This window comes from Daphnia magna, linkage group LG2, assembly GCF_020631705.1.
Source record: "Daphnia magna isolate NIES linkage group LG2, ASM2063170v1.1, whole genome shotgun sequence".
Taxonomy (NCBI): Eukaryota; Metazoa; Arthropoda; class Branchiopoda; order Diplostraca; family Daphniidae; genus Daphnia; species Daphnia magna.
Genome location: NC_059183.1, coordinates 760,136 through 782,627, shown reverse-complemented (window position 1 = coordinate 782,627; position 22,492 = coordinate 760,136). Strand labels below are relative to the sequence as shown.

The 22,492-nt window shown below is 39.2% G+C and overlaps 5 protein-coding genes, 2 long non-coding RNA genes and 1 other non-coding gene across 16 annotated transcripts; 5 read left to right on the top strand and 3 right to left on the bottom strand.

The window, feature by feature from the left end:
• Window positions 1–960: 960 nt before the first annotated feature.
• On the bottom strand, window positions 961–1,856 carry LOC116915493. The gene is made up of 2 exons (XM_032920651.2): window positions 1,695–1,856; window positions 961–1,622 (listed from the first exon to the last, which is right to left on the bottom strand). Exons 1-2 carry the CDS (start codon window positions 1,704–1,706, stop codon window positions 1,146–1,148), a joined length of 489 nt encoding a protein of 162 aa, XP_032776542.2. The 5' UTR covers window positions 1,707–1,856; the 3' UTR covers window positions 961–1,145.
• Window positions 1,857–3,621: 1,765 nt separating this feature from the next.
• LOC116915491 lies at window positions 3,622–4,453 on the bottom strand. Its single transcript, XM_032920649.2, has 2 exons — window positions 4,294–4,453; window positions 3,622–4,229 (listed from the first exon to the last, which is right to left on the bottom strand). Exons 1-2 carry the CDS (start codon window positions 4,303–4,305, stop codon window positions 3,735–3,737), a joined length of 507 nt encoding a protein of 168 aa, XP_032776540.2. The 5' UTR covers window positions 4,306–4,453; the 3' UTR covers window positions 3,622–3,734.
• A 128-nt stretch (window positions 4,454–4,581) lies between these two features.
• On the top strand, window positions 4,582–6,159 carry LOC116915562. Of its 4 annotated transcripts, none has more exons than XR_006643352.1 (4): window positions 4,582–5,183; window positions 5,240–5,356; window positions 5,471–6,042; window positions 6,107–6,159. It is a non-coding gene; the product is annotated as an uncharacterized LOC116915562 (long non-coding RNA). The 4 variants fall into 4 exon arrangements; XR_006643353.1 differs by having other exon boundaries at window positions 5,240–5,379; XR_004390114.2 differs by having other exon boundaries at window positions 5,240–5,631; window positions 5,694–6,042.
• Trnal-uaa lies at window positions 5,538–5,620 on the bottom strand. The gene has a single exon. It is a non-coding gene; the product is annotated as a tRNA-Leu (tRNA).
• Window positions 6,160–7,560: 1,401 nt separating the features above from the next.
• On the top strand, window positions 7,561–9,055 carry LOC123469997. Its single transcript, XM_045169441.1, has 3 exons — window positions 7,561–7,893; window positions 8,405–8,579; window positions 8,664–9,055. Exons 1-3 carry the CDS (start codon window positions 7,845–7,847, stop codon window positions 8,668–8,670), a joined length of 231 nt encoding a protein of 76 aa, XP_045025376.1. The 5' UTR covers window positions 7,561–7,844; the 3' UTR covers window positions 8,671–9,055.
• Window positions 9,056–9,100: 45 nt separating this feature from the next.
• Window positions 9,101–16,849, top strand: LOC116915358 (protein MMS22-like). 3 transcript variants are annotated; one of them, XM_045169434.1, is made up of 21 exons: window positions 9,101–9,237; window positions 9,318–9,540; window positions 9,602–9,727; window positions 9,786–10,128; window positions 10,197–10,490; window positions 10,550–10,773; window positions 10,838–10,941; window positions 11,000–11,166; window positions 11,229–11,508; window positions 11,574–11,681; window positions 11,747–11,924; window positions 11,993–12,100; window positions 12,172–12,352; window positions 12,421–12,597; window positions 12,664–12,786; window positions 12,879–12,998; window positions 13,104–13,238; window positions 13,312–13,484; window positions 13,551–13,742; window positions 13,814–13,889; window positions 16,772–16,849. In XM_045169434.1, the coding sequence occupies exons 1-20, from the start codon at window positions 9,171–9,173 to the stop codon at window positions 13,848–13,850; spliced, it is 3,360 nt and encodes a 1,119-aa protein (XP_045025369.1). In that variant the 5' UTR covers window positions 9,101–9,170; the 3' UTR covers window positions 13,851–13,889; window positions 16,772–16,849. The 3 variants fall into 3 exon arrangements, with proteins under 3 accessions (XP_045025369.1, XP_032776347.2, XP_032776348.2); XM_032920456.2 differs by lacking the exon at window positions 16,772–16,849 and adding an exon at window positions 16,321–16,517; XM_032920457.2 differs by lacking the exon at window positions 16,772–16,849 and adding an exon at window positions 15,827–16,122.
• Window positions 16,666–19,489, top strand: LOC116915397 (high-affinity choline transporter 1). The gene is made up of 10 exons (XM_032920514.2): window positions 16,666–16,862; window positions 16,938–17,045; window positions 17,110–17,414; window positions 17,503–17,655; window positions 17,742–17,871; window positions 18,234–18,328; window positions 18,415–18,537; window positions 18,605–18,708; window positions 18,787–18,917; window positions 18,986–19,489. Exons 1-10 carry the CDS (start codon window positions 16,688–16,690, stop codon window positions 19,447–19,449), a joined length of 1,788 nt encoding a protein of 595 aa, XP_032776405.2. The 5' UTR covers window positions 16,666–16,687; the 3' UTR covers window positions 19,450–19,489.
• A 570-nt stretch (window positions 19,490–20,059) lies between these two features.
• Window positions 20,060–21,870, top strand: LOC116915554. 4 transcript variants are annotated; one of them, XR_004390092.2, is made up of 7 exons: window positions 20,060–20,176; window positions 20,263–20,307; window positions 20,393–20,519; window positions 20,587–20,699; window positions 20,761–20,924; window positions 21,010–21,058; window positions 21,129–21,870. It is a non-coding gene; the product is annotated as an uncharacterized LOC116915554 (long non-coding RNA). The 4 variants fall into 4 exon arrangements; XR_004390093.2 differs by having other exon boundaries at window positions 20,995–21,058; XR_004390091.2 differs by having other exon boundaries at window positions 20,400–20,519; window positions 20,761–21,058.
• The last annotated feature ends 622 nt before the right edge of the window (window positions 21,871–22,492 follow it).

The following is a 22,492-nucleotide window of genomic DNA, read 5'->3' as shown; positions in this document are numbered from 1 at the left end:
CGGAATTAATCTACGAGGGTTTACTAATAAAATTTGGAAAAATAGCATCCATTTCAAAGTCCTCTGTGAGTGAAGTAAGATTTTTGATTGAGGGATTCTTTAAAATCGGAACAATTAGATTAATAGAGGCCAGCATGAGCTAAAGTTTAACGTCGGTCGAAGTTCATTTACCTGGCTGTGCTGAACCGGTTTTTGGGAACCAACTTTGCTAGTCCTGATCGAAACTGCGATTGTTATGACAGCCTACAGCGAGGAATCAAACCGGTACTGTCGCCTTCAAGGTTTACTCAAAGCTAAGCAGAATGCACTAACGGTGAAACATTCCTGTCGTTTTATTAATTAATGTCCCGTTTTCTACCTGCGAGGAAGGTTGATAGTGAGACTAGCAGACACACCATACCGTTTCTACTCGAGAGCTAGAAAAAAAGAATTCTAAGGAAAACAAAAAACACCCCTTTAACAAGGTCGACATTGCTACGTAATCCATTCATAAACATTTTCCATCTTCATTTTTGTGATACATGCTAGTTCTAGGAAATTGGGATAGCTGAAAATCGACTGAATAATTTCAATGATTTTCTGCCCTTATTTTTGTACACGTCTTAGAATAAGGTAGATTTTTGTAACACTTTTCAGCACAATAACGAAAATCTAAAAGTGCGGAATCGAATTTATACTAACACGATCACAAACGTACAGCTGAAAAATATGAAGACACTAAGCCTTCGACATTTGAATAGGACCAACCTTCATTATATTGAGCTTGTCGGTGGCTATACAGTATAATTTAGCGAATAGTGTCAATCAAAGGAAAGAGTTGTTGTTACGGGTTCCCCACGGGTGTTACAACCAGCAACATTTTGGGCTTCACTCGACCTCTTTATTGCATTCTCAGTCCAACTATTTACTTCATCAACTGTACTGTAGTGACCTTCATGTACTCAACAAAGAACAAACTAGTTTTCATTTTGCGCATTTATTTATATTAGTCATCGCTCTAAGTATACACGGGGAGCTGTGAAAATGCTTTAGCCCTGTTCATAATTAAATCGCAGTTATACGCTGCGAGAGTTGAAAATCGCCTGATGGCTTGTCCGAAGGTGTTCATTTCATATTCTTAATGGCCGGTCTTGGCTTAGGCAGTGTCAATGAGTGGGCATAGACCCGGTGAAAGAAGGTTCGTTAAGGCTCCTTCCGACTCTTCTCCTAGAACTGTTCCTGTATCGCAGTATATTCTGACGTTTCGTTCGGGTTGAGGCATCACCAAGTTTATCGTAGGCCTGGAAAGAAGGAAGTTTATTCACGCTGCGTCCCCTCCTTGAACCACCTCTGTAACGCAATTGAATTTGCCGCTTCGTGCGTACGGGAGAAGCGCTAGATTTGGGGTCCACGATAGCATCAGGCTGAAGTGCGTTAGCATCCAACTGGACAGTTGGGATGAAGTAAGCCCAAGAACCGATGTCACGATAATAATTGGAAGGTTGGACAGGGTAAGCGTAAAAGTTGGACGCTCGCAGGGCAAAGTCCTGCGCGGGGATAGTGGCGGGTAACGGGTAACCATGGTAGCCGCCAATAAACTGTGCTGCTTGTGCGGACACAGCAAACAGCAAAATGTGGGCAATCTGCAAGTGAAAATTCAAATGTAAAAAAAAATATGGCACTGTGTTTAAGATGGAAATATTTTGATGGTTTACCTTAGACTTCATGGAGTCGTGAGAAGTTGAGTGATGTGCTGACGAGTTTGAGGAGGGTACTGACGATAACTGATTCTTCCATCTATTTTATACCATTTCACCTGACGAAAACAATTGGGATTTCTATCATCGACATAGTCAGCAATGCGCGTTGTTTTATTTATTTGTTGTCGACCACTCCCCGAAATTGGTAGATGTAGACGAAAACATGTAGTCATTGGTGGTTCATGTCCAGCGATCCTTAAGGCAAAATTGCGCAAACTTCAGACCACGTCGAGTTTTGAATCTTGCTCTGCAAGATTCAGGCAATAAGAATGCATCATTAGATCATCATATTTTATTGTTTTCGTACTTCTCCGCTTCTGCGAATGAAGACGTTATCGACTAATTTAGCCATACTGAAGTTTTGATGGTATTTTTCAAATTGGGCTTTGCTTTTCGCGTTTATCGTTGTCTTTAGCGGTGGCCAGTATATGGTTGACCTGTTTTGTTCTTTAAATGGCATTGTTTGTTTGTTTCAACTTGAAAAACAAAGATGTTTAGGTATAGCCAACCGGGTGGTGCAACATCAAGATAGTTGCAACTGCATATGTAAATTTATTGCTACTAGCTTTCCTTAATTAATCAAACAGAAAAAAACAAACAAAACAACAACAAAAGGACGAATATAACAAAGATACATGCAGAGGTGAACATGGTTGAAGAAGGTCAAATTATACCTCTGGCTATACTTTGTTTATGCATCGAACCTGATCCCGTTTCTTTGGCTATAGGCGATAGAAGAGATGAGCCCCATCCTGACAAGTTCGAGAAATTTCTAAAACTATAATTACGAAATTAGTATACTTTTAATTGCTAGATCTATACATATTTTATTCCAATTTAATTTCCAATCGCTGTCACTTACCGTTGTTGGACAGACTCATTTTATGTCCTCATTTATATTTCTATCAAGGGGAAAGACAAAAACAACGCTGTTAAGGCTAATATAATGGCAACGTTATTTGGCATAGAACATTGGAGGAATTCTTCTTTTTAAAAATGTGATTAGTTTTTTTTTTAAATACAAATTTAATTACTTAAAAAGATTTTCGGACAGGTTGGCTTGGCAACAGGGGGATGTGGGTATTGTACCTGTCTTCGTAACAAATCACGGTAAGTTCCATTTAGATTTATAATTAGGAATGTTCCTATAGAAATATCGAGGTGTTTCCATTGGTGTTGCCCCAAACAAGGAGTAGAAAATTGCGAAATAATTCATTCAAAATGATTAACACTATGTTAATGTTTTCTATTGATGAGGTTGGTTTAAAAAAAAAACCGTCCGGAGAGGTTTTTTTGGCGTACGTGACTTCGTCTTCACCAACTTGTTTTAAAAATGTTGTTTTTCCCACTTGAATCAGCAGTCACCTAAGGTGAATCAACTCGATTGTTTGTTTGTTTTTTCCAGTAGTAAATAAAGCGTCGTCTGAACAAGTTTTTAGCTACTGGCAGCCTGTTGGTGTATTTATTTTAGATAAACGCTAGAAGGGGAATGCGAAACAGGAATGCGGAATTTGGGGGTTACGTTCAAGGTTAGGTTTAGTACAACGAGTTAAATAGAAACACGTGCTATGCTAATCGCACGTAACGGATGAAATTTTTGACGTTAGTATCTACCTTTTATTTTTTGTGCTTTCGAATTTTAGGTGACGTTTCGAACAGTCGCTTAACAAGTTTATAACCCAGGTGAACAGCAAATAAATGCCTGCAATTTCAACTTCATTCATAATTTGAATTAGATTTTTGCTATTTTTTAATTTCTTTGATCTCTTTTCCGCCCAAGGCTGGCGTATCAAGAAACAAGTGCGGAAGCGTTGTCAAGGTAATCAGAGTTAAGCAGATAGTAGTTTTGCAAGCTATCCACAGAGAGTGCTACAGTTTTTTGTTTACATTGAGCAAAAATGTTTGTATTTTTTTTTTATGGAGGGCATGGAGTACAACCAACAAGATAAAACACAACTGACAAGAGCAAAAAACTTTTACGAATAGGGCCTTTAATTATTCCGAAAATGTTGTGTCCAGGATTGGTTCATATTCGTCATACGGCCTTTCGGACAAGCATAACCTGGGTGAGCATAACGTAGGCCTGAATTCACCATTTCTGTAACGCAGAATATTTTTACGCTTCAGTCGGACTGGACCGGCTGTCAGGCTGGCCTTGACGGCGTCACCCTTACTTGGAACGGCTGCTACCAAGTCGGCAATAGGAGCGAAAGGTAAGTCATCAGAAAGAGCACTCGTTCCTCGATTATTAGGGATGTACGACGTGCGAACGATGTCATCACTTCCTGAGGGCATGACAGCCCAACGGCCGAGCGTGTTACCTTCCGCCTCACCGAAGGTGGTTGCAGTTCCAGTGGGGATAGGATAGACCAGCTTGTCCTGCAGGACCCACTCTGTTAGCGGGATGGCGACCGTTTGCAGTTGATAGTTTCCATGGCTACCAAGAAACCGAGCTTCAATGGCCGCAGCCAAAAGTAAGGCATAAACAATCTGAATAGCAAAATTTATCAATTCTAGAGTTTAATGCTTGAAATGTAAATTTTTACTTGCTTACTTTACACATCATTGTGTTGTTTCTTGTATGAGGTAAGAGCTAAAGGAGCTCTACACACGCTAGAGGGAGAAGCTAAAGAAAAGCGAAACGACTGGCTCGTAGGCTGCTAAACATTTTTTTAAATACCCGTACAGTAGACGAAGAAACAGGATGGCCATGACTGCTATATGTTTGCTATCAGCATCGTGCCAACGTTGCGTAGTATATTCTTGTTTGTTTGTTAGCCACACCCACTAGTAAAAGAGATAGCGTTGTGTAACGACCTTGCTTTCAAACACAAAAGCGCGTATTTCCGTGTGCAAGTTTTAATTAACTATAGTCTACGTGATGTTCTATGGTGCAAGAGATTCTGCGAGATTCTGCATCGTTCAAAGAAGCAATGTGATTAGCAGTATATAGGAATTATTTTTGGTTTAGGAGAATGTGCTGGGCACAAACTTAAACATAACGATAGACAATGTACTAAATTAATCTTTTACGATCTTTTAAGAATTATTTCAACCTAAAATACGATTGAATCTATCAAATATTAAAGTTCTAAATTTCAACTCCTTCTCATAATCATTGCCAAAAAATATTATTGCAACATTTTAGCTTTTAGTTAGAAGGTAAACAAGGTGGATGGAGTAAAAGTTCTTACAAGAACGTTACCTTGTAATTTATAAGATTTAATCTTGTTACTTGTTTGCCTTGGGTGAACGTGCTTAACTAACCTGGCAACAAGAGTTTTTGAATCAAGCAAATTACCTTCCCTAGTTTGTTTAGTCCCTAGTTTAGTTAGTTGTCCATAGATGAGTACTCGTTTACAATTGCGGGATTCAGTTCAGTACACGCCAGTTCATTTGGAACCTCTACAAGAATATGTAATAGACTACGACAAGTATAGAAAGGTATCCCATACTGCAAAACATATTTGAAAACATTTTTATGTACAGATGTTAAATAGACAGAAAACGTAAAGAAAATGGTGAAAACATTCGTCAAAGGATTATCTTTCAGCCAGTTTCCTCTTAGGCTGATTGAATCCTTTGCAACCAGAGCCAAAGGACATAATCAACTGGAGGTGAAGCAGTTTAAAATTCTGATGTAAACGAGCGTCTAAGATGACAAGTTGTCTTGTACTGCGAACGTGAAATTCTCGACTGAACGTTAAAACCTCGTGTCTCAATTAATTCAGGAACTTACGCTACACAACAATTCAGCTACACAACAGTAACCTTGAATAACTTGTGTGGTTCAGGTAATATCAGGTGTGGGGATCGAACCCACGTCTCTATGTAGAGACCAGAACTTAAGTCTGGCGCCTTAACCACTCGGCCAACCTGATTGTGTTAGTAGGTAATGACCCCTAAAAGTTATGAAAATTTAGCAAGACGTAAAGTTGATTTTGGGTTACTAAGGGCTACACGGACGCTGCTAAAGTTTAACCTAAATTGGGATTCCGTTAGTCTATGAACGCATGCAAACTATGGAATATGGAAATGGTGTTGAAGACGTTTACAGCTATTCATAACGAATGTTGACTGTGTGACGTCTGGCCGTGGTAAAGACTTTTGTGTATCGTGCTAGATATTGGAGGTTGAATATACGATGCAACCTTATAACGCATAACTGGCTGAATCTTGTTCATGTTAAAGAAGCGTGTGGGCTGCTAGGCTGGTCACAAGACTTATTTCGTCACACAATCAACCACCATAACTTCATAGAAGCATTGTCATCCATGCCATTCAGTTTGGTGTGCTGTTTGAGGTTTGACAGTTAACAGGCAATCTGTATTTATATACGTCTAAGAGCTGATCTTTGTTTCATGTAGCCTACGAAGAAATTGCTCCAAAATTTGAACGCTACGATCATCTTTCGGTATTCATTTCATAGAACTTATTGTGGTAACGAAATACTTTAAATGTCCTTTTTCCCCATATTTTTTTCCATGCAACCACACAACAAGTCCGACGAATTTTCTGAGAAACATTGTTATCCACAACAATATCGTATTACTTCTATTGATGGACTCTCGAAGAAACTCAAATTCCACTTCTGCCTTCTTCGTTGTCGTGATTGGTAAATGTGTAATTTCTCTAATACTGGTTTTCATGTAAAAATGTAGGAAAATCTCGTCGTCATTCGTTTTGCAATTGTTTTCAATCCAACGTCAAATTTCAGCTATTAGTTATCTATCAGCCAACTAATTAGCATCTATTGATCAGACTCCATTTTCTGTTCCAGTTATAATTGTGGTACTTGTCATAACGGCGGGCCTTAAAAACTCGGCTCGTCCATGGCGCATCAGACGAGCTAATATGACATCGTCCTCCCATCAGAGAGGACGATCGTCCCCAATCCTCGTTTCTTCAATTAAAAGCGCATCTATTCGTAACAACAAGACAGCCATCATTTTACAGTCCCTCAACAAAACAAAACCTAAATGGTAACTGATGGTTAAGTTTTTTGTTTCACAAATTTAATCACTTAATGTAATTATTTTGAAAGGAATCCCAATAATCCGAGGCCACATGCTATCCAATGGCGTCCGATCACGTTGAAGGCAAAAGAGATAAGCCAGCGGTCACATTTGAACGACATCGTTGCATCCACGTTATCAAGAAATGCAGGTTGATTCGAATGGAGACTTCATTTTCTGCGATTACTCATACATTTGTTTCGAAGCCTTGAAATCAAATATCCAATTTCACGGCCCCGAGTGTGTCATAAAAGACCTATATCGCTTTCTCTTGCACTTTTTTAACTCCCACGTTGCACGTAGCCGTTAATTCTGTCATATTGGATCATAGATTCTTGCAACTTTTGGGTTTTCAGTACGACTCCATTCGAGTCTTTTTTGTTTTGCTTACGAATACACGTTCCGTAGGGGACTTGGCTTTTTCAAAGCGGAAATGATGCCAAATATAGTTGGCAGTTTTGGTATGTGATCTGAGCTATATTTACCGTTGCGGTGGAGTGGCTCTAAAAATAGATATTTTTTGTCCGAGTACCTCCGATTGGTAAATTTATTTAATTGTACTTTAGTGACGCTTTTAATCGAATGAACCAATAATGGATAAATTAATCGTGAAACCCATTCTGGTGACCCAAAAGAGCATGTGTTCGTAGAAGTACCAATGATGGCACGAATGGCTTATTCATTGGTATTCTGTTATCATCTCTATGATTATTATCTCACCAGATTTCTTTTCAAGAGCTATAGATGGCGTGGATGTCTCTGTTATCTTTCTTTTCGTCCCTGTGTTACAACTCGTAAGGTGAAACTGTTGGTTGAAGATAGGACACAGTTACAAACTTGACGTCACGACGTGCTGAGGAAGTGGCTGGCTAACGGGGTTGGGAGCGTGACTGAAGTGAATCCCGCGTACACCCGTATTTTCTTATTCTTCGTGAACATTTCCGAGCGATTTCATGTGGAGACGTAGGAAAAAGGTTTTGGAAACCAGTTAGAAACGCGATTGTTACGGTGCTGTTGGATCTTGAAAAGTGTCATCAGTCTCATACAAAACTCGTCAGTTTCTCTTGCCGGTGTTGTTCAAGTTTGATAAATGGGGCCTACCGGAAAGATCATAATTGTGTTCTTCTTCGTCACTTTGGGTAAAGAGAAAATTCCTATGGAGATAAGAAAATTGTGTGTCGAAAACTTACGCATGTGCTGTAGGTCTAGGCGGCATCAGCCAATGAATGTTGTGTGTTTCGTCCAATGCCGTTTGAGACGTGGACGTATGAGTCATGCATTTATAACTTTGGATGTAGGGGAAAATGTGTGTTTGGAAAAAGAATGCAGGAAGAATACGGTAGTAGAAAGCATGTATTCGAAAAAACAAACAAACATTTATGTCAATAATGTATGTCGTCACGCTAAAGGCTTATGTTTGACTAGCTGTTGGACGTTTTTTTTTTACGTTTTAAGCGATGCTACACCGCATTAACCTGGTATTCAGCCAAATGTTGCCAAATAATGCCCGAAGGCCAGAGACCCGCTGCACGACGAATGTACTAGAATAACAACTCTTTACTTCCTCTGACGAGACTTCATCCCAAGACAAAAATTTATAGAAGTTTAACGATAAATCATTTGTTTGAATTTCATTTTCTCGTGTTCTAGTGGTATTAGTGGTTGTCATTGCAAGCACTTTGTCGGGACCAGCAGATCCAGGAAAATGGAATTCTACACAGGAGAATGGCACAGAAGATTTATCCATGGGGGCCATTGGCCTGGCTCCAAATCGCGGTAATACCGGCAGTGGCATCGACAAAACCGGAAGACTTAAGCCCAAATGGTATGTTTGGTTTATTCATGTGTGCATGACGATCTAGGGATCTCCATTTAAAGAATTGTCTGTTATTTCGCTTTTGTTTTACAGGGGGTGATCGGGCATTTCAGGAGTGTGGTCATGCTTGCCGAAGTTTCAAGGAACACAGCGTGTTCAAATGATGTTCAGTATGTGTGGGTTATTTCCCTTTTATTTTTTGTGGTCGTTCACTGAATATCCATTTTCATTTAGATTTCTTGATTCCAAAGATCCAAGTCATGGTTTGATTATCTTGTTAACCGTTTACACTTTCACCAATTTCAACTGTCAAATGTCATCACATCACACAATGTCACACCTCACGCAGACTCCTGACGCTCATGACAGAGTAATAGAATATTATTACCATTGTATTCTATTACTCTGCTATTATATTACTCTGCTCATAAGTCATAATCACGACTGAACAAAATTTTTCTCTAAATACATCATTTGTAAATATACGGCAACGTTGGTGCATTCATTTGAATTATAGACGTCTGCATTTACAGTCGGTTATTTTCTTTGAGCTCACGTTGGTGTCTGTTAATTTGTACAAATCGTAAATGTATCAACGAAATGTTTCACGATTATGCAGATGAAAGCTTTCCCGAACAGTCAATGGAAGAAATCGCACTAAAGCGAGGTAATAATCAATAAAAAAACATATTTCTACCTGGCTGTATCCTCTAAAATTCATTCTTCCTTTTTTACGGCGCGTATTAGATGTAAATATTCCGCAGTTGACGTGCATGGGAAAAGTTAGCTTTGCAGAAGACCTATTCCATCCAGCTGGTTATGTGTGCAGCAGAGAATTTGACTCGGTGATCAACAATCGAGATCCATCTTATTCCTTGCATTTGGAAGACAATGTGTTGCTATTCAACAAATGCTTCATTTTTGAAGAAGCTTTTTTTAATGATCATGTTTTACTTTTTACCCTTTTAAAGTAGGAGAGCATCTATATGCTGTTAGATAGGTTTCTAATGATTTATTTGTATCAAATATAGGACAACATATGTGCGGATTGAGCTTGCAGCCAAAGCAAATCAAGTTAACTCAATGGGCATCCCTCCCATAGTTATGAGACAAAACATTTTGAATTTCATGTCTTATTTAAGAGTATATGTGTACAGGTATAAAAATCATCAATGGAAAAAGCTTCACCAATATTTACCTTTTTATGCTATTAAGGTTTCTGTCTGAATTTGGAAAAGAAGATGAGCTTACTTTACTGTATGAGAAGCTGACAGAGATAATTGAAGATGCACATTTATGGTTGACCTGTGTAAGTGACATGCCAAGTGTAGTCTTTAGCGGTGGATTGCTGAACAATAACTCACCAGGAGCTGTATTGTTTCACACCTATTTCGACATCAAATGGTCTTTTCTGGAAATATCCTACATGGCTTCTAATTTGAGAAAGTACAGTGAAAGTTCGAGAAAATCTCGGGAAAACTTCTTGGTTATTTTGCAGCAGCTTGAAGAAAGCTTGTGTGGTGATCTGCTGTATCTGGCTATCCGCAAATTTCCGGAAGTAAATATATTTTATAGTCGGAAAAGAGACCAGTTTAAAGACGCGGTAACAATTTGATATTTTTTTAGGTGTCCCCTAATGATTGGTCAGGTACAGCCCCTTTCAGTTGTACGTGTATGCGGGAGCTATGGTTCATGTTGCTGGTTATTCTGAAAAGCGAAAATTCCGTTTTCAGCGTTGTCCTGAAACAGTATACAAGCTTATTGGAGACGCCAGGGCAGGGATGTGTTCAAAGTTTTAGCGATACGAAAAGACTGAAAATTCCAAGCAAAGATCCATTGGCTATTCTGTGGCTGTTTGTCCACCTCTCTCGACTCAGTGGTTTCAGCCAGACTGGTAATTGGGATAGAAATTTCTCTAGGGTATGAAGTGTTACGTTTTGATTCAAATCATTGTTTTAAAAATCTGTTTTCATTACCAGATGGAACCTAATTACGATGTGATCAATAAGCTAGTTCAGTTGTATTTTACTGGAGCGGACACAACAGTTACTGAAGATCGCTCAAAAGGACTCATGGGCTGTCTGTATTCCCTTTCGCACACCTGGGGCTCCAACCTGAACTTGTGCATTATTCTGTGGGAATACTTCAACAAAAAACTGGACGATAATTTCACTCACTCTTCTGCATTTGATCAGTTGCCTTAGTAATTAACAAAAAAGATATTTCTGATTGCCCTTTATTCTAATTTTCTTCTTTTGGTTATTAAGTTCTTCAAGTCTTTGCTGGTACGAAAATTTAACAGCAAATATTGAACCGTGGAAGAATCTTACCGCTCGACACAACAGTTATTTCATTTTTCTTCGACTATTGGGTATGTAGGAACTTTTCCATAAAATTTAATTTGTATTGTATAGTGTCACTTTACAAAGGTCATCACATGGAGCTACTGAATACAAAGAGCCAGGCTTCGCTAAAAGCAAGGCTATATGTGAAACTTCAAGGCAAGAAAATCCAGGAATTGAGTCTCATGGGTCTTTATCACATGATTAGTGCTTGCTTAACGGTTGTTCTCACCAGCGAATCTTCTGAAGACATGGTAAAAAAAATATTTTAATAGTTTGAATTTGTAGATTTCTAAAATCTCCGTCCTTGTTAAAGTGTTCAAAAATCCTAGAAATGTCAGCAAATCACAAACAGAAATTTATTTTCTTCGTGGCTGAAATGGTTGTACTCTTGATCTGCGTTAGTCGGGGCCGTGATTGCAAAGAAGTGGCCGCTTCTATATCGTCGCAACTGGAAAAAGTATCGCATTCTCTTAAAGATGGCGATCTCAAAGTTCGCGAAGAGCAGCGCAAATTCGGAACAGCTTTCATTGAAAATTTTCAAGAAGTCATTTTTCAAAGCAAGAATTTTTCGCTCGGGCAGAAAACACTAATTGGTATCTGAATATTTTTTTTCCAATTAAAATTTAATGGTAGTTCTCATAGCTGGAATTTTATGTAGATAAACCCCTCAGGAGCTATTTAAAAAACTGTGGCAGCTGTGATCGAGCCGGTGTTCTCGACTCACTTTCTAACTTGTTAAAGAAGCTCCGTAACACACCAGATACTTGTAAGCATTCAGTAATTACATTGCAGTTGGAACGTAATAAGGATTCAATCTTTATTATGCATTAGCCGAAGAAGTGTACGCAGCGGTGGTGACTCATATTTATCCCTTAATGAAAGAGAGATTCACATCTATTGAGCATCTATCTTTCTTTGTCGAGCTCACAACTACCTCACTGGAGACCAGTAGACCCGAATTCCAAAACATTTTCACTTTTCTATGCGTGGATGAAAAAGTTAGCCCGAGGTATTTCAAGTCAACTTCCGATATAATTATTTGATTAATGCTCGAGTGTTTGTGCGCACGAATTGCAGATTAAGTTTAAAATACTTGTCGCAGTTGTTGGAAAACAGGCAATTTCTGGTCAATCTTTCATTTTCGTTGAGTAATTACCAAACAATACTCATACAGAGCTGGTTCCGGTAATCCTGAAATGTTTCTTTGGGGAACCCCATTTTTTTCTTATCTTATCAAATTTTATTCTGTTCGAAAGGGTATCATTCCTTCTTCCCCAAGTTGAAGATCTGACGGACGACTTGGATCGTCTGAACAGTATCGTGAAACGACTCCCACGTATGGCTGAACTAGCCGTCCAATCAAAAATTCAGCCCAATAGCAACGAGATGATTATCGACTTTTTTCTAATGATGTCAGCAAATCATCAAAATATTCAGGTGAAATTGCCGTTTTCTACTGTTAAAAAATGACAAAAAAATTTAAATATTGATTTTTCATACGACAGAATTACAGTGAGCGGGCCACTGTCCGGGATTCCTACCTGCAATACATCGGACCACTGGATAAATATCTGACTAATGGCTTTGTTGGAGGTCTTTGGGAAGCAGTTGATCAGATCACGCACATCTTACGCCTAGGTGGGCAAATGTACTTCCAGTGTGGCAATATCATCTACACAAAGGTGACTCAAACTTTGCAATTTCTCTTTTGTTTCATACTCACAATGAATCGCCTATTAAACGTACAGGGCAAAGTTGATTGTTTACTGGCTCAGCTGAACAACGTACTTTTAATTCCTATCAGTTTTTCTGATGTAAACAAGGAGCTCCCCGCTGCGGCCATTTCCCCGCTACAACAATACCTTCCGTCGGTAAGCGAACTCTTTTATCAATTTGAATATCTAACTCCAAAAACTTTCTTTGAGCACGTCTTACTCATTCGATTGTTGATTTAATTTTTAAGTTTATCTTCGGGCTATTCCGGCTAAACCCGTCTCGGGATCCGTACGTGATGCGGTGCCTCAGCACAGTATTCCAGACTTATATGACGCGGTTTCCGCCGAATCATTCCCATCCTTTCACGGTACTATTTCGAAATGCAAAAATAAAGCTTTGAAAAATTCCGACAATAATCCACATATTTTTCTTTATGGGCTTTGTAAACCCCACGAACCGTTTCATGAAATAGCGATGCTGGATTGGCCTAGAAAGTGACCCCATTTCAAACACGCTAGTGCCAATCGTGAGGACTTGGTTTCTGCAGACCATTGCAAGCAGCGTTCTGCCTCAGAAAGTAGCAAGGACGTCACCTTATTTACAGCCGGTAATAATTTTATGGGAAAAAAAAATCAAATTCACCTTTACGTTTTTAAATCTGTAAAATCTCCGTCTAATAGACTCTGCATTGGTTAAAATTTTTGATAACCAACAAAGATTGGAAACTCGAAATTCTTAAAGTGATTTTACTGCCGATCTTTGAACTCTCATTGATCCTGGATGAGATGGTCGGAAAGAAAAATGTCACGGATTTCTTGCAGTCTGCGGTTTCTACGCCCAACGCTGAACAAATGTAAAGAGAACAATAACAGAATCAATTGGAATCACTAAAGTAACTGTTGATTGTTTCAAATTATAGGGCGGTGATGGAGCAAGCATTGAACGAGCTCATCGGGCGCCATTTGGCATTCAATTCCAGCAAACTTTTTAAACTAATGGAGGTCATTTCCTTCCTGAACGCAGATCTGGTAAGGCGAACACTTCCCAAACTCAGAGAGCAAGTGGCCGTCACAGAATTGAAACGCGGAATAGGCACTGATTCGGTTCTTAGGTAGGCATTCCCTTCAGGTCACCTTCTTTTCTTCATCGTATCTAATAGATTGCGATCGATTTCTCTAACAGGCAACTTCTCGGAACACTTGAACTCTCCTTGGGTTAGTCACGACATTGAATTGATGGATGCTGCTTTCAACAACAGGTATTTTAGCCTAGTTTTATTTGTCATTCCGCCCAGAGGCTGTATGATTACGTGGCGATCGACCTATGTAAATCGTAACGGGAAATACAAATTATTTTGCACGAAACAAAATAATTTGTGGTGCTAGAAAAGAGAAGAAAAAAAGTAAAAGATACTTCCCGGGTTATTGGAACACCTTGTTTTTACAAATTCGCAAGATAGCACCAAACCTATTCATGCGATAAGTTTGGTCCTATTTTGACGTTACGATGTAGGGCAAAATTATAAAAGTAAAACAAGGTACACGTATTGAAACGTAGATGATTTAGAATTTGCGGTTTAGTCATGGCTTACCTGATGCGAGCGAGTCGAAGCGATAAAGATATGATGGGGCGTAACGTTATCTACCATTTCCATCGACTTTTGTGGTTCGCCTTTTTAAGATGTCTTTAAAAAAAAATGTTACTCGTTCTAGAGAGAGTTTTATGTATTGTTGGATGAATCGACACATATTTTTCATTCAATTTTTTTCTTTCGAAAGAGAGTTTAACAGCACCTTTTCCTCGTTGTCTAACAATGTATAAAAAAAAAAGAAAACATGGTTGTAGCTTCACACTCGAATAACTCCACCCCGAAATAGCCCACTTCTTTTGTCCGCTTTGCAAATCTCCGTTTACACAATTATTATCTTTTCACTGCGAATCAAAAGTTCAAATCTCTTTCAAACTCGTCTGAAAGCAAAAGGTGGCAGAGGACATGTATTGAAAAGTTTTGTCAAATTGCGGGTCGTCTAGTCCATGGAACAACTTTTAAATGTTGAATAATTAATCGTTATTGCCTTTTTTTTACTGCCACATTTAGCGCGGTATTACTCGTTTAAGGACCGGTTGCATGCTAGCTAATTGGGCGGGTTGGGAACATCACATAATTAATTTGGCAAGTCACGACGTACCCAAGACATGCTATTCTAAAAAACGTAACAGGTTTTTCGTACATTTCGCTATCTCGCCGTCGGGTGAAAGAAGTGTATTAAAAAAAAACCGCGTCAATGTCACATTTCAAAGTGCTAAAGTTCCACACTGTATACTTTAGCCACATGTAGAATGGTTCGAGACCACACCCGAATATTAACCGCGGGACAGCCATCCGACGTAAATTTGTTTGAATGCATTCCTCGAGGGCACTGCTATTCTTCTGCAATGCCTAGCCGCTCTTTGGCATGCAGATCTAGTTGAGTCAAATATTCAACTATCTGCGAGAAGATAACGAGAGAGAAAAAACACGACTGAAAATTTACGAGTGAAATTATTCTTTTGAATGTAAAAACAAACAATATCTTTCAGCTTGGTCATGTCTAGCTCACCATTTTTGATTGTGGCTGCTCCCTTTCTCGTTTTTGTTGTTGTTGTTTTTTTGAGCCTCGCTATGCAAATTAGTGCATACCGTGCCGTTATTCCGCCGAAAATGTACAACTACCGCTATATATAAGAATCTTTCTTTTCGGAAAGGTTAAGGTGAAAGTATTCCATCCTCGAGCTAGTGAGTATTCTCCAACCTGTCTTGGTTGGTTTGAATAATTAACATCTCCATTTCTAAGCGGATCGAATCAAGTTAGGCTATATAAAAACCAACAGCCGCCAGATTTTGAACAAACATTGATTCTGTGCGGTATATACAGGCCAATGAGTAGAAAGCTCAAATACGTGACAGAAACAAAAATGAAAGAAAATCACCACCTGCAGTTTTTATACCATGATTATATTATTCTGCTCCCTAGGTATTTTGTTTTTTTAGAAAGTTTTTTCTTCCGTAGCTTTTTCAAGTGTCCCGCCAAGCTCGAAAGAGATGGAACAGTGCGCAGATCATTCTGTTCAACCATTATATCAACAGATATGCAAAACTAGCTCACGGATTGAATAACAGCAGATTTCGATGCATCTCTTGATGTTGTTTGATAGATACGCATGTGACTGAAAGCCAAACAGTACGTGGGACATAAATAACTGGACAACATTCTAGATGACTGGTTGTCGTCGTGACCATTATAGTGTCACAATTGGGCACTGCTTTACGAAAACGGACTGAAAGGTTCTCACCCAGCAGGGTACTTCGCAAAACAAGCCAAAGAGAGTCACAAATTTCTTTTACATGTTTGTTTTCCCCCTTTTTTTCCAAAAATTTTCCCACGAGTTTCTTGTACACTTATTTTCTATTGTATTGTTTCGTCGCCTTGGTTAATTAATTCTAGCACACAGATGTTCTAGACTTTTTGCTAGAGGGTTTTTATTTTTTTAAGGAAAAAGAATAAAAGAGGAACACAAAAATATGAGTCGTGGTGTAAGAAGCGAGCCGGCAGCACGCTTCAGCAGCTTATATCGAACGGCATCAGAAGCATGTTTTCTCGTTTGCGGCCGGTCTATAACGGGTACTGTTTTTTCTCTCTCTCTTTCAGTTCATTCCCGGCAGTGAAGGCATTCGCATCTAGTTTATACTCGTCGTCCCTTATCCGGCAGTAAAACAAAATACCTGCAAGTGTTGTGCGTGTTGTGAAGTGACCCAGAAGTGAAAGAGAGAAGGAAAAGCTGTAAATTATTATTGTCTAGCACAAGGAACTGTTTGTTTTCGATCAATGAAACATCTCAACGAAAACATGTCTTGAAAATAATAATGGAATCGGGTGGGACGTGTCCATTCATAACTGTTGGTAAATAGGCCAAAAAAGTGTCCAACTTTATTTCCGTTCAGAACGGTGTGAACGGGAGTTCACGGTGCAAGCGAAAGGATTTGTCTCTCGCTCGAATTAGTTGGCCAGTAGAAAAATGGCCATAAACGTGCCAGGTTTATTGTCGGTTGTCATTTTTTATTTCCTCATTCTGGTTGTGGGCATTTGGGCCGGATGGAAGAACCGTGGCAAAGGATCACAAGGCGGAACGGAACAAATCATGTTAGCCGGAAGGGATATGGGAACGTTTGTCGGTGTCCTTACCATGACAGGTAGGTCAAATGTAGCATTAAAGTGGATTGACTTATTTTACAGCTTTAGTTATTATTATTATTGTTTTCTTTTAGCCACCTGGGTTGGGGGAGGTTATGTTATTGGATCCACTGAGGGAGCTTTCACTAGCGGTGTTGTATGGTGCCAAGCTCCATTCGGATACGGCATCAGCCTGATTGTCGGTATGGAAACGTTAATCTCGTCTGTTGATTCTTACTTTGCATTTATTTTGTGCTTTTTAACTAGCTGGATTATTTTTCGCCAATCCGATGCGCAGCGCTGGATACCACACAATGCTGGATCCATTTCAGGAGAAGTATGGAGCTAAAATCGGGGGCATCCTCTTTCTGCCGGCTCTTTGTGGGGAGATTCTCTGGTCGTCGGCTATTCTGTCTGCCCTCGGGTCTACCCTATCCGTCATCCTTGGATTGGACAACACCATCTCCGTTGTGGTTAGCGCAGCGGTAGCCATGCTCTACACCTTGTTTGGAGGCCTTCACAGTGTAGCGTATACGGATGTGGTGCAGCTCTTTTGCATCGCCATCGGACTTGTAAGGCTATTAAACTCGTAGTTTCTTTTCATTCATTGTGAAATCGTGTTTGGATATGGCAGTAAAATCATTGCCAATTTTCTTACAGACAATTTGCGTGCCATTCGCCTGGAATCATAAAGCGGTAGACACAAAGGCTTTAACGGTTCCAGGAACCTGGGAAGGAGTGATAGAGATTTACAATGTTGGCGTTTATATTGAAAATTACCTTTTGATTGTCATAGGAGGCATTCCCTGGCAGGTTATTAAATGTTTCATCTTTTTTTTTTTTTTTTACAATACTTTAGACGATTTTTGTGATTTTAACCTTTTGAATTTATCCTGCAGGTTTATTTTCAGCGTGTCCTTGCCTGTAGAACACCAAAACAGGCCCAGACGATTTCATATTTGGCTGGATTTGGAGCTATCCTGCTGGCGGCTCCACCCATATGCCTGGGAGTCATAGCCCGAGTTACAGGTGGATACTATTGGCTTGTAATTGAGGCTGTCCGACAATTGGCGATTTATTATATAGTATGGGTAGTGTCTAGCTGTGAAAACATCGGATGTCAAGGGAGAAATTCCTTGTAATGAATGGGGATAATAATAGTGTATGGCAAGTGCAAGCGGAAAATAGTAGTTTGACTCTGCTGGATGTGTAGTAGATAAAAACACAACTCCCATTTAAAAAAGGTTCTGAATAATAATTTTTTTAAAAGAAACTAGAGCCATTTTCAGACCTGATCTGCTAACATCTGCTCACCTGGAGTCTCGTTTGCATTTTTAATGTAGTAGAGTCTCATAAGCTTTAATGAAGCTTTCTAATTTGTTTCGTTGAAGATTGGAATGCTGCAACACACGGAACTATAAATGTCACAGTCGAAGAACACGGAAGAATGATTTTGCCTCTAATGTTGCAATTCTTAACACCCCCGGTAAGCAAATAAGTTTAGTTTTTCCGTATCATATTCTATGAGTTATGCGTTGTCTTATTTTTTTTTTTTTTTTGGCACTTCTCTAGTGGGTTTCCTTTATCGGCCTGGGAGCAATTTCAGCAGCAGTCATGTCATCCGCTGATTCTTCCATTCTTTCATCTAGTACCATGTTTGCCAGAAATATTTATCAAGCCATTTTCTTCACGGATGTATGCAAAAAAAAAAAATCGTGTACTGTAACATAAATAATTAAATCTTGCAAACCAATCGTTCCAGGCATCGGAACGGCACGTTCTTCGAGTGATGTGGGTCGCGATTGTTGTTGTAGCCGCCCTGGCATCTTTGATGGCCTTAACCGTCAATTCTATTTATGGTTTATTGTAATTAACCATTGCATCTCTGATTCGTATGACGATATGGAAATATTTACGCCAGCATTGTTAAATCTTTCCAAACAGCGTGCTGAGTTCTGACTTGGTCTACGTGTTGCTGTTTCCTCAGTTATTGCTGGTCCTCTACTGGAACGAACATTGCAATTCGTATGGTTGCCTAGCCAGTATTTCCTCAGGATTTCTGTTTCGGTTTCTAGGTAACAATATCATGTGCTACTTTTATACTTCATTAATTATTCAGGTTTTGTTCTATGTAATTTTCAAGGAGGAGAACCGCTAATAGGATTACCAGCCTTTTTGGCTTATCCATTTTATGATCCAATTCTTGGCCAACTGTTCCCATTCCGAACGATGAGCATGATCATTTCCCTCATGTCACACGTGATCGTATCGATTATCGCTCGTTGGATCTTTGTGAATAATTTGTTACCCGCCAAATGGGATCTACTCCGCTGTTTCAATCAACCCATAATACCGGGCACTGTTCCAGCGCTAGCGATCCGGCCAACCGTTCCTGTATCGACGATTTCGCAATCCAGTGACCTGCGCAAAAAAAGTCATGACGATTCCGTAAGCGGTCAATGTTCAAGTTTGGACATGGGCCGGTTGTACATACCCCGGCCGAAACTCAGGCGAAATTCAGGTCATGGAATTTACCGAAGGGAGATCGTACCTGGTTATTCACAAGGGAGAACTACGAAACCATTGATATTTCTATCATTGCTTTAACGTGTCGTTTATTAAAAATACATCACTCTATGGATGACAATCAACTGGTTTGATTTTCTAATTTGGGGAGCATCAAATTCAAAAAAAAATCAAATCAAATTCAAATCAAATCAAAAAAAGCATCAAAAAGGCAGGGACTCTATCGGTCGGAAAAGGATGCAGTGACGGAATGCCCTAATTTCACGGTTGATTGGCAATGGAGTAGTGTAGGTGTGATGAATGAAGTATTGGACTGATGTGAAAAGGAACTGACAACTTCCACACGGACTAGCGATTTTCAGTCCTATATTCCTACAAAGAATGGAAATTTCAAACGCTCTTTTTTAAAAGATAAGGAAATTCTCATTGCTACTTCTATGAGAACTGAACATTTTCAGCTTCCAGATAGAAATTCGATTTAGAGGAGAAGACGTAACTTAAGTACGGTTTTTTCATTTTATTTGGAGCCAACATTCAGATTTGTTTCTGACAGATTAGGCCTTATCGAATTCAAAGTCAAAATTTTAATTTCAAAAGTAAGTCCGACAAAATAAGCCCGATTTTTTTTTTTTTTTTGCAATTGTTTTTTTACTTTTGAATAGTTGTACCTCTTTCCATTGGGTTCCACATAGAAAAACTAGATGTCACTGTTGTGCTACTATTATTACTTGTATTAACTAGTTAATGCAGTGTTCGTTTTCTTCTTAAATGTGTTAGATTTGAAATGATTGTTTATGTTAAATTTATGGTAAGTTATCTATTTTCAATATTTCCATCATTGTGTATGAGTTGGAAGAGAAATACTTCAATTACATAGCCTATTGTATGTGGCAGGGTTTCCCTTGTGATCAGCCATGACAACTGCTGAATACGAAAATAGTGAGTCACCTAAATCTGCCGAGTTTATCGTGCGATTGCTCATTGAAGGGTTTTTTTACTTTGTTTTTCTTACTTCTCTACCAAGTGGCCAGATCCTTTGTTTAAATTGAGGAATTTTTAATACTAAATGCTGGAGCCAAAGCATGAAGGTCAACCATTCAACACTGACACAAATGTTGTAATGTAAACTTCAATGCCATCTCCTGATTCTTGTATGTTTTATTCATTCATAGTATCAGATTTTATATAGTAATTGGATCTCCCATCTGGTAATTGCAGGGTCTTTATCTACTGGGATTTACCTTACATTTACCATCACCCGTTTTATTTATATTCATCTCCCTTCCTAGCTAGCCAACAAGAAATCATTTCAGACTGCTTGCTTCATTGTGGTATAACAAGTTGGCCATTAAACCTATTCCAGAATTGTAACATGCACTCTTCATATATTAGGACCATGAAATTTACTGTAATTAGACCACACTTCATGCCAAAACTTGCAAAGACTCCATCCTATTTGTGTTACCACCTTGACCGTCGCCGTTCCATTCGTCTCGTTTTTGGTTTTGTGACTTAGCCAACCAAGATTCACACATTTAAGTCATCGCTTTATTATGGTATTCTGCATTGTTCTGCTATGTTGTATTACGCTTACATGATATTATTGTCCGTCCTAAAATTTGTAAGTGTGTTTGTCTTCAGACTGCTGCCAAATTGCCGCCACATAAAGTTCATATACACCTCAACGACGGTAATTATCTTCAGTTAATAATTACACCAGTATAATGCATGAAATCTGTTCCTTTGATGACTTCCATTAGAAAACGAGAGAATTCCGAAAAATTTGAGTTAAAAGAGGAATTCATGGAGCTTGTCGTAGATTTCAACATGGAACGTCGTACGTCTCAACGTGGAATGCCGTAAACCTCAACGTGGAGCGCCGTAGACCTCAACGTGGAACGTCGCCCTAAATTTTGTGGTATTGTTATTTTTGTGTTTTTTGTGTGTTTGTGTCATCACAAACTACAATTAGAAAGGCTGGGAAGGATTCCCTTAGGATCGCCATGGCCTTTCTAACGGTAGTATGTGGTACTAGTTAACCCGTTGGCTGCCACCATTTTTCTCTCCCCTTTTTTTTTTAGCTTGTTAGGGACGGGCCGCGCTGCTCTGCCTCGTGGTCTATGTGCCATGGGGTGGGGCAGTCGCCACTGCCCAAAATTCGCCGTTTAGGCGTATTAGGCAATGCACCACAGGGACTTCCCCTTTTCGACGTGGTGATGGAACCTGGGGTGTGCATTCCCATAATGGTTTCCATCACTATGTCAGCCCGGACTTGTTTTCTGACAAGTCCCACCAGATCGTGATCCTTCAGATAACGATGCGTAGCTAATGTAGTAAAACAGCCTATGGGTTGTATGGCTTGGCAGCCAACGGGTTAACTATATGTGTATGTTATGCATGTTTGTTTTTTTTGTACGTTTTGTATGTATGTGTGAAATGTCATAAATGTGGTGGAAATGTGGGTGGATGGAGGGAAAATAAATTCACTTGTATTAATATAAATTGTTTTGTTTTCTTGAAATGAATATTTTTTATTAGCTTAGAAGGGAATCGAACCCTAGACATATATGTTAGCAATCCGATACTTTACCATTGAGCAAACTTCGACGTTTAATAATCGCAATAGATTCTATAATAACATTGTTTGAAGTACATCCGTCGATTGGCACCCAGTTCTTAATCTATTTTGTGTAACAAGAAGATGGCACAATGATAGGACGATGACGTGCCACGATAGATGTCTGAGGTTCAAATCCCAGCAACTCCCAATAACCCAGACGTAGCCTATCCAATATCTTCATAGTTATCACAATCACTGTTGGGTAAAGCCGCATCACATATCAAATTGGCCGCTAGTTATAGAGATATGTCCAACAAATAATACAAAGAAAATTTTAAGAAAATTTTAAGAAATTTTTTATTGACAATTTTCAGGTGAAACATGTCCCTTTTTAAAATGTTGCCGTCAACTAAGGCAGTGGGAACACTACTTCAATTGAACCGATTGAATCCCCGGGGAGATTACCCGGGGCGTGGCTAAGAGAAGCCGGAAGAGGATGGAAGGTATCGGACAAGTTTTTACGTGAGCGATTAACCGTTAATTCGGATTTGTGGGTAGCCTCTT

Coding starts and splice junctions, on each gene's coding strand:
- LOC123469997 (XM_045169441.1), top strand. CDS start 7,845: ATGGGGCCTACCGGAAAGATCATAATTGTGTTCTTCTTCGTCACTTTG. Junction 7,894..8,404: donor GTTCTTCTTCGTCACTTTGG/GTAAAGAGAAAA, acceptor CTCGTGTTCTAG/TGGTATTAGTGGTTGTCATT.
- LOC116915397 (XM_032920514.2), top strand. CDS start 16,688: ATGGCCATAAACGTGCCAGGTTTATTGTCGGTTGTCATTTTTTATTTC. Junction 17,872..18,233: donor AGTCATAGCCCGAGTTACAG/GTGGATACTATT, acceptor GTTTCGTTGAAG/ATTGGAATGCTGCAACACAC. Junction 18,329..18,414: donor TGCAATTCTTAACACCCCCG/GTAAGCAAATAA, acceptor GCACTTCTCTAG/TGGGTTTCCTTTATCGGCCT.
- LOC116915358 (XM_045169434.1), top strand. CDS start 9,171: ATGTTTCACGATTATGCAGATGAAAGCTTTCCCGAACAGTCAATGGAA. Junction 10,491..10,549: donor GGGATAGAAATTTCTCTAGG/GTATGAAGTGTT, acceptor TTTCATTACCAG/ATGGAACCTAATTACGATGT. Junction 13,485..13,550: donor ACGCCCAACGCTGAACAAAT/GTAAAGAGAACA, acceptor TTCAAATTATAG/GGCGGTGATGGAGCAAGCAT.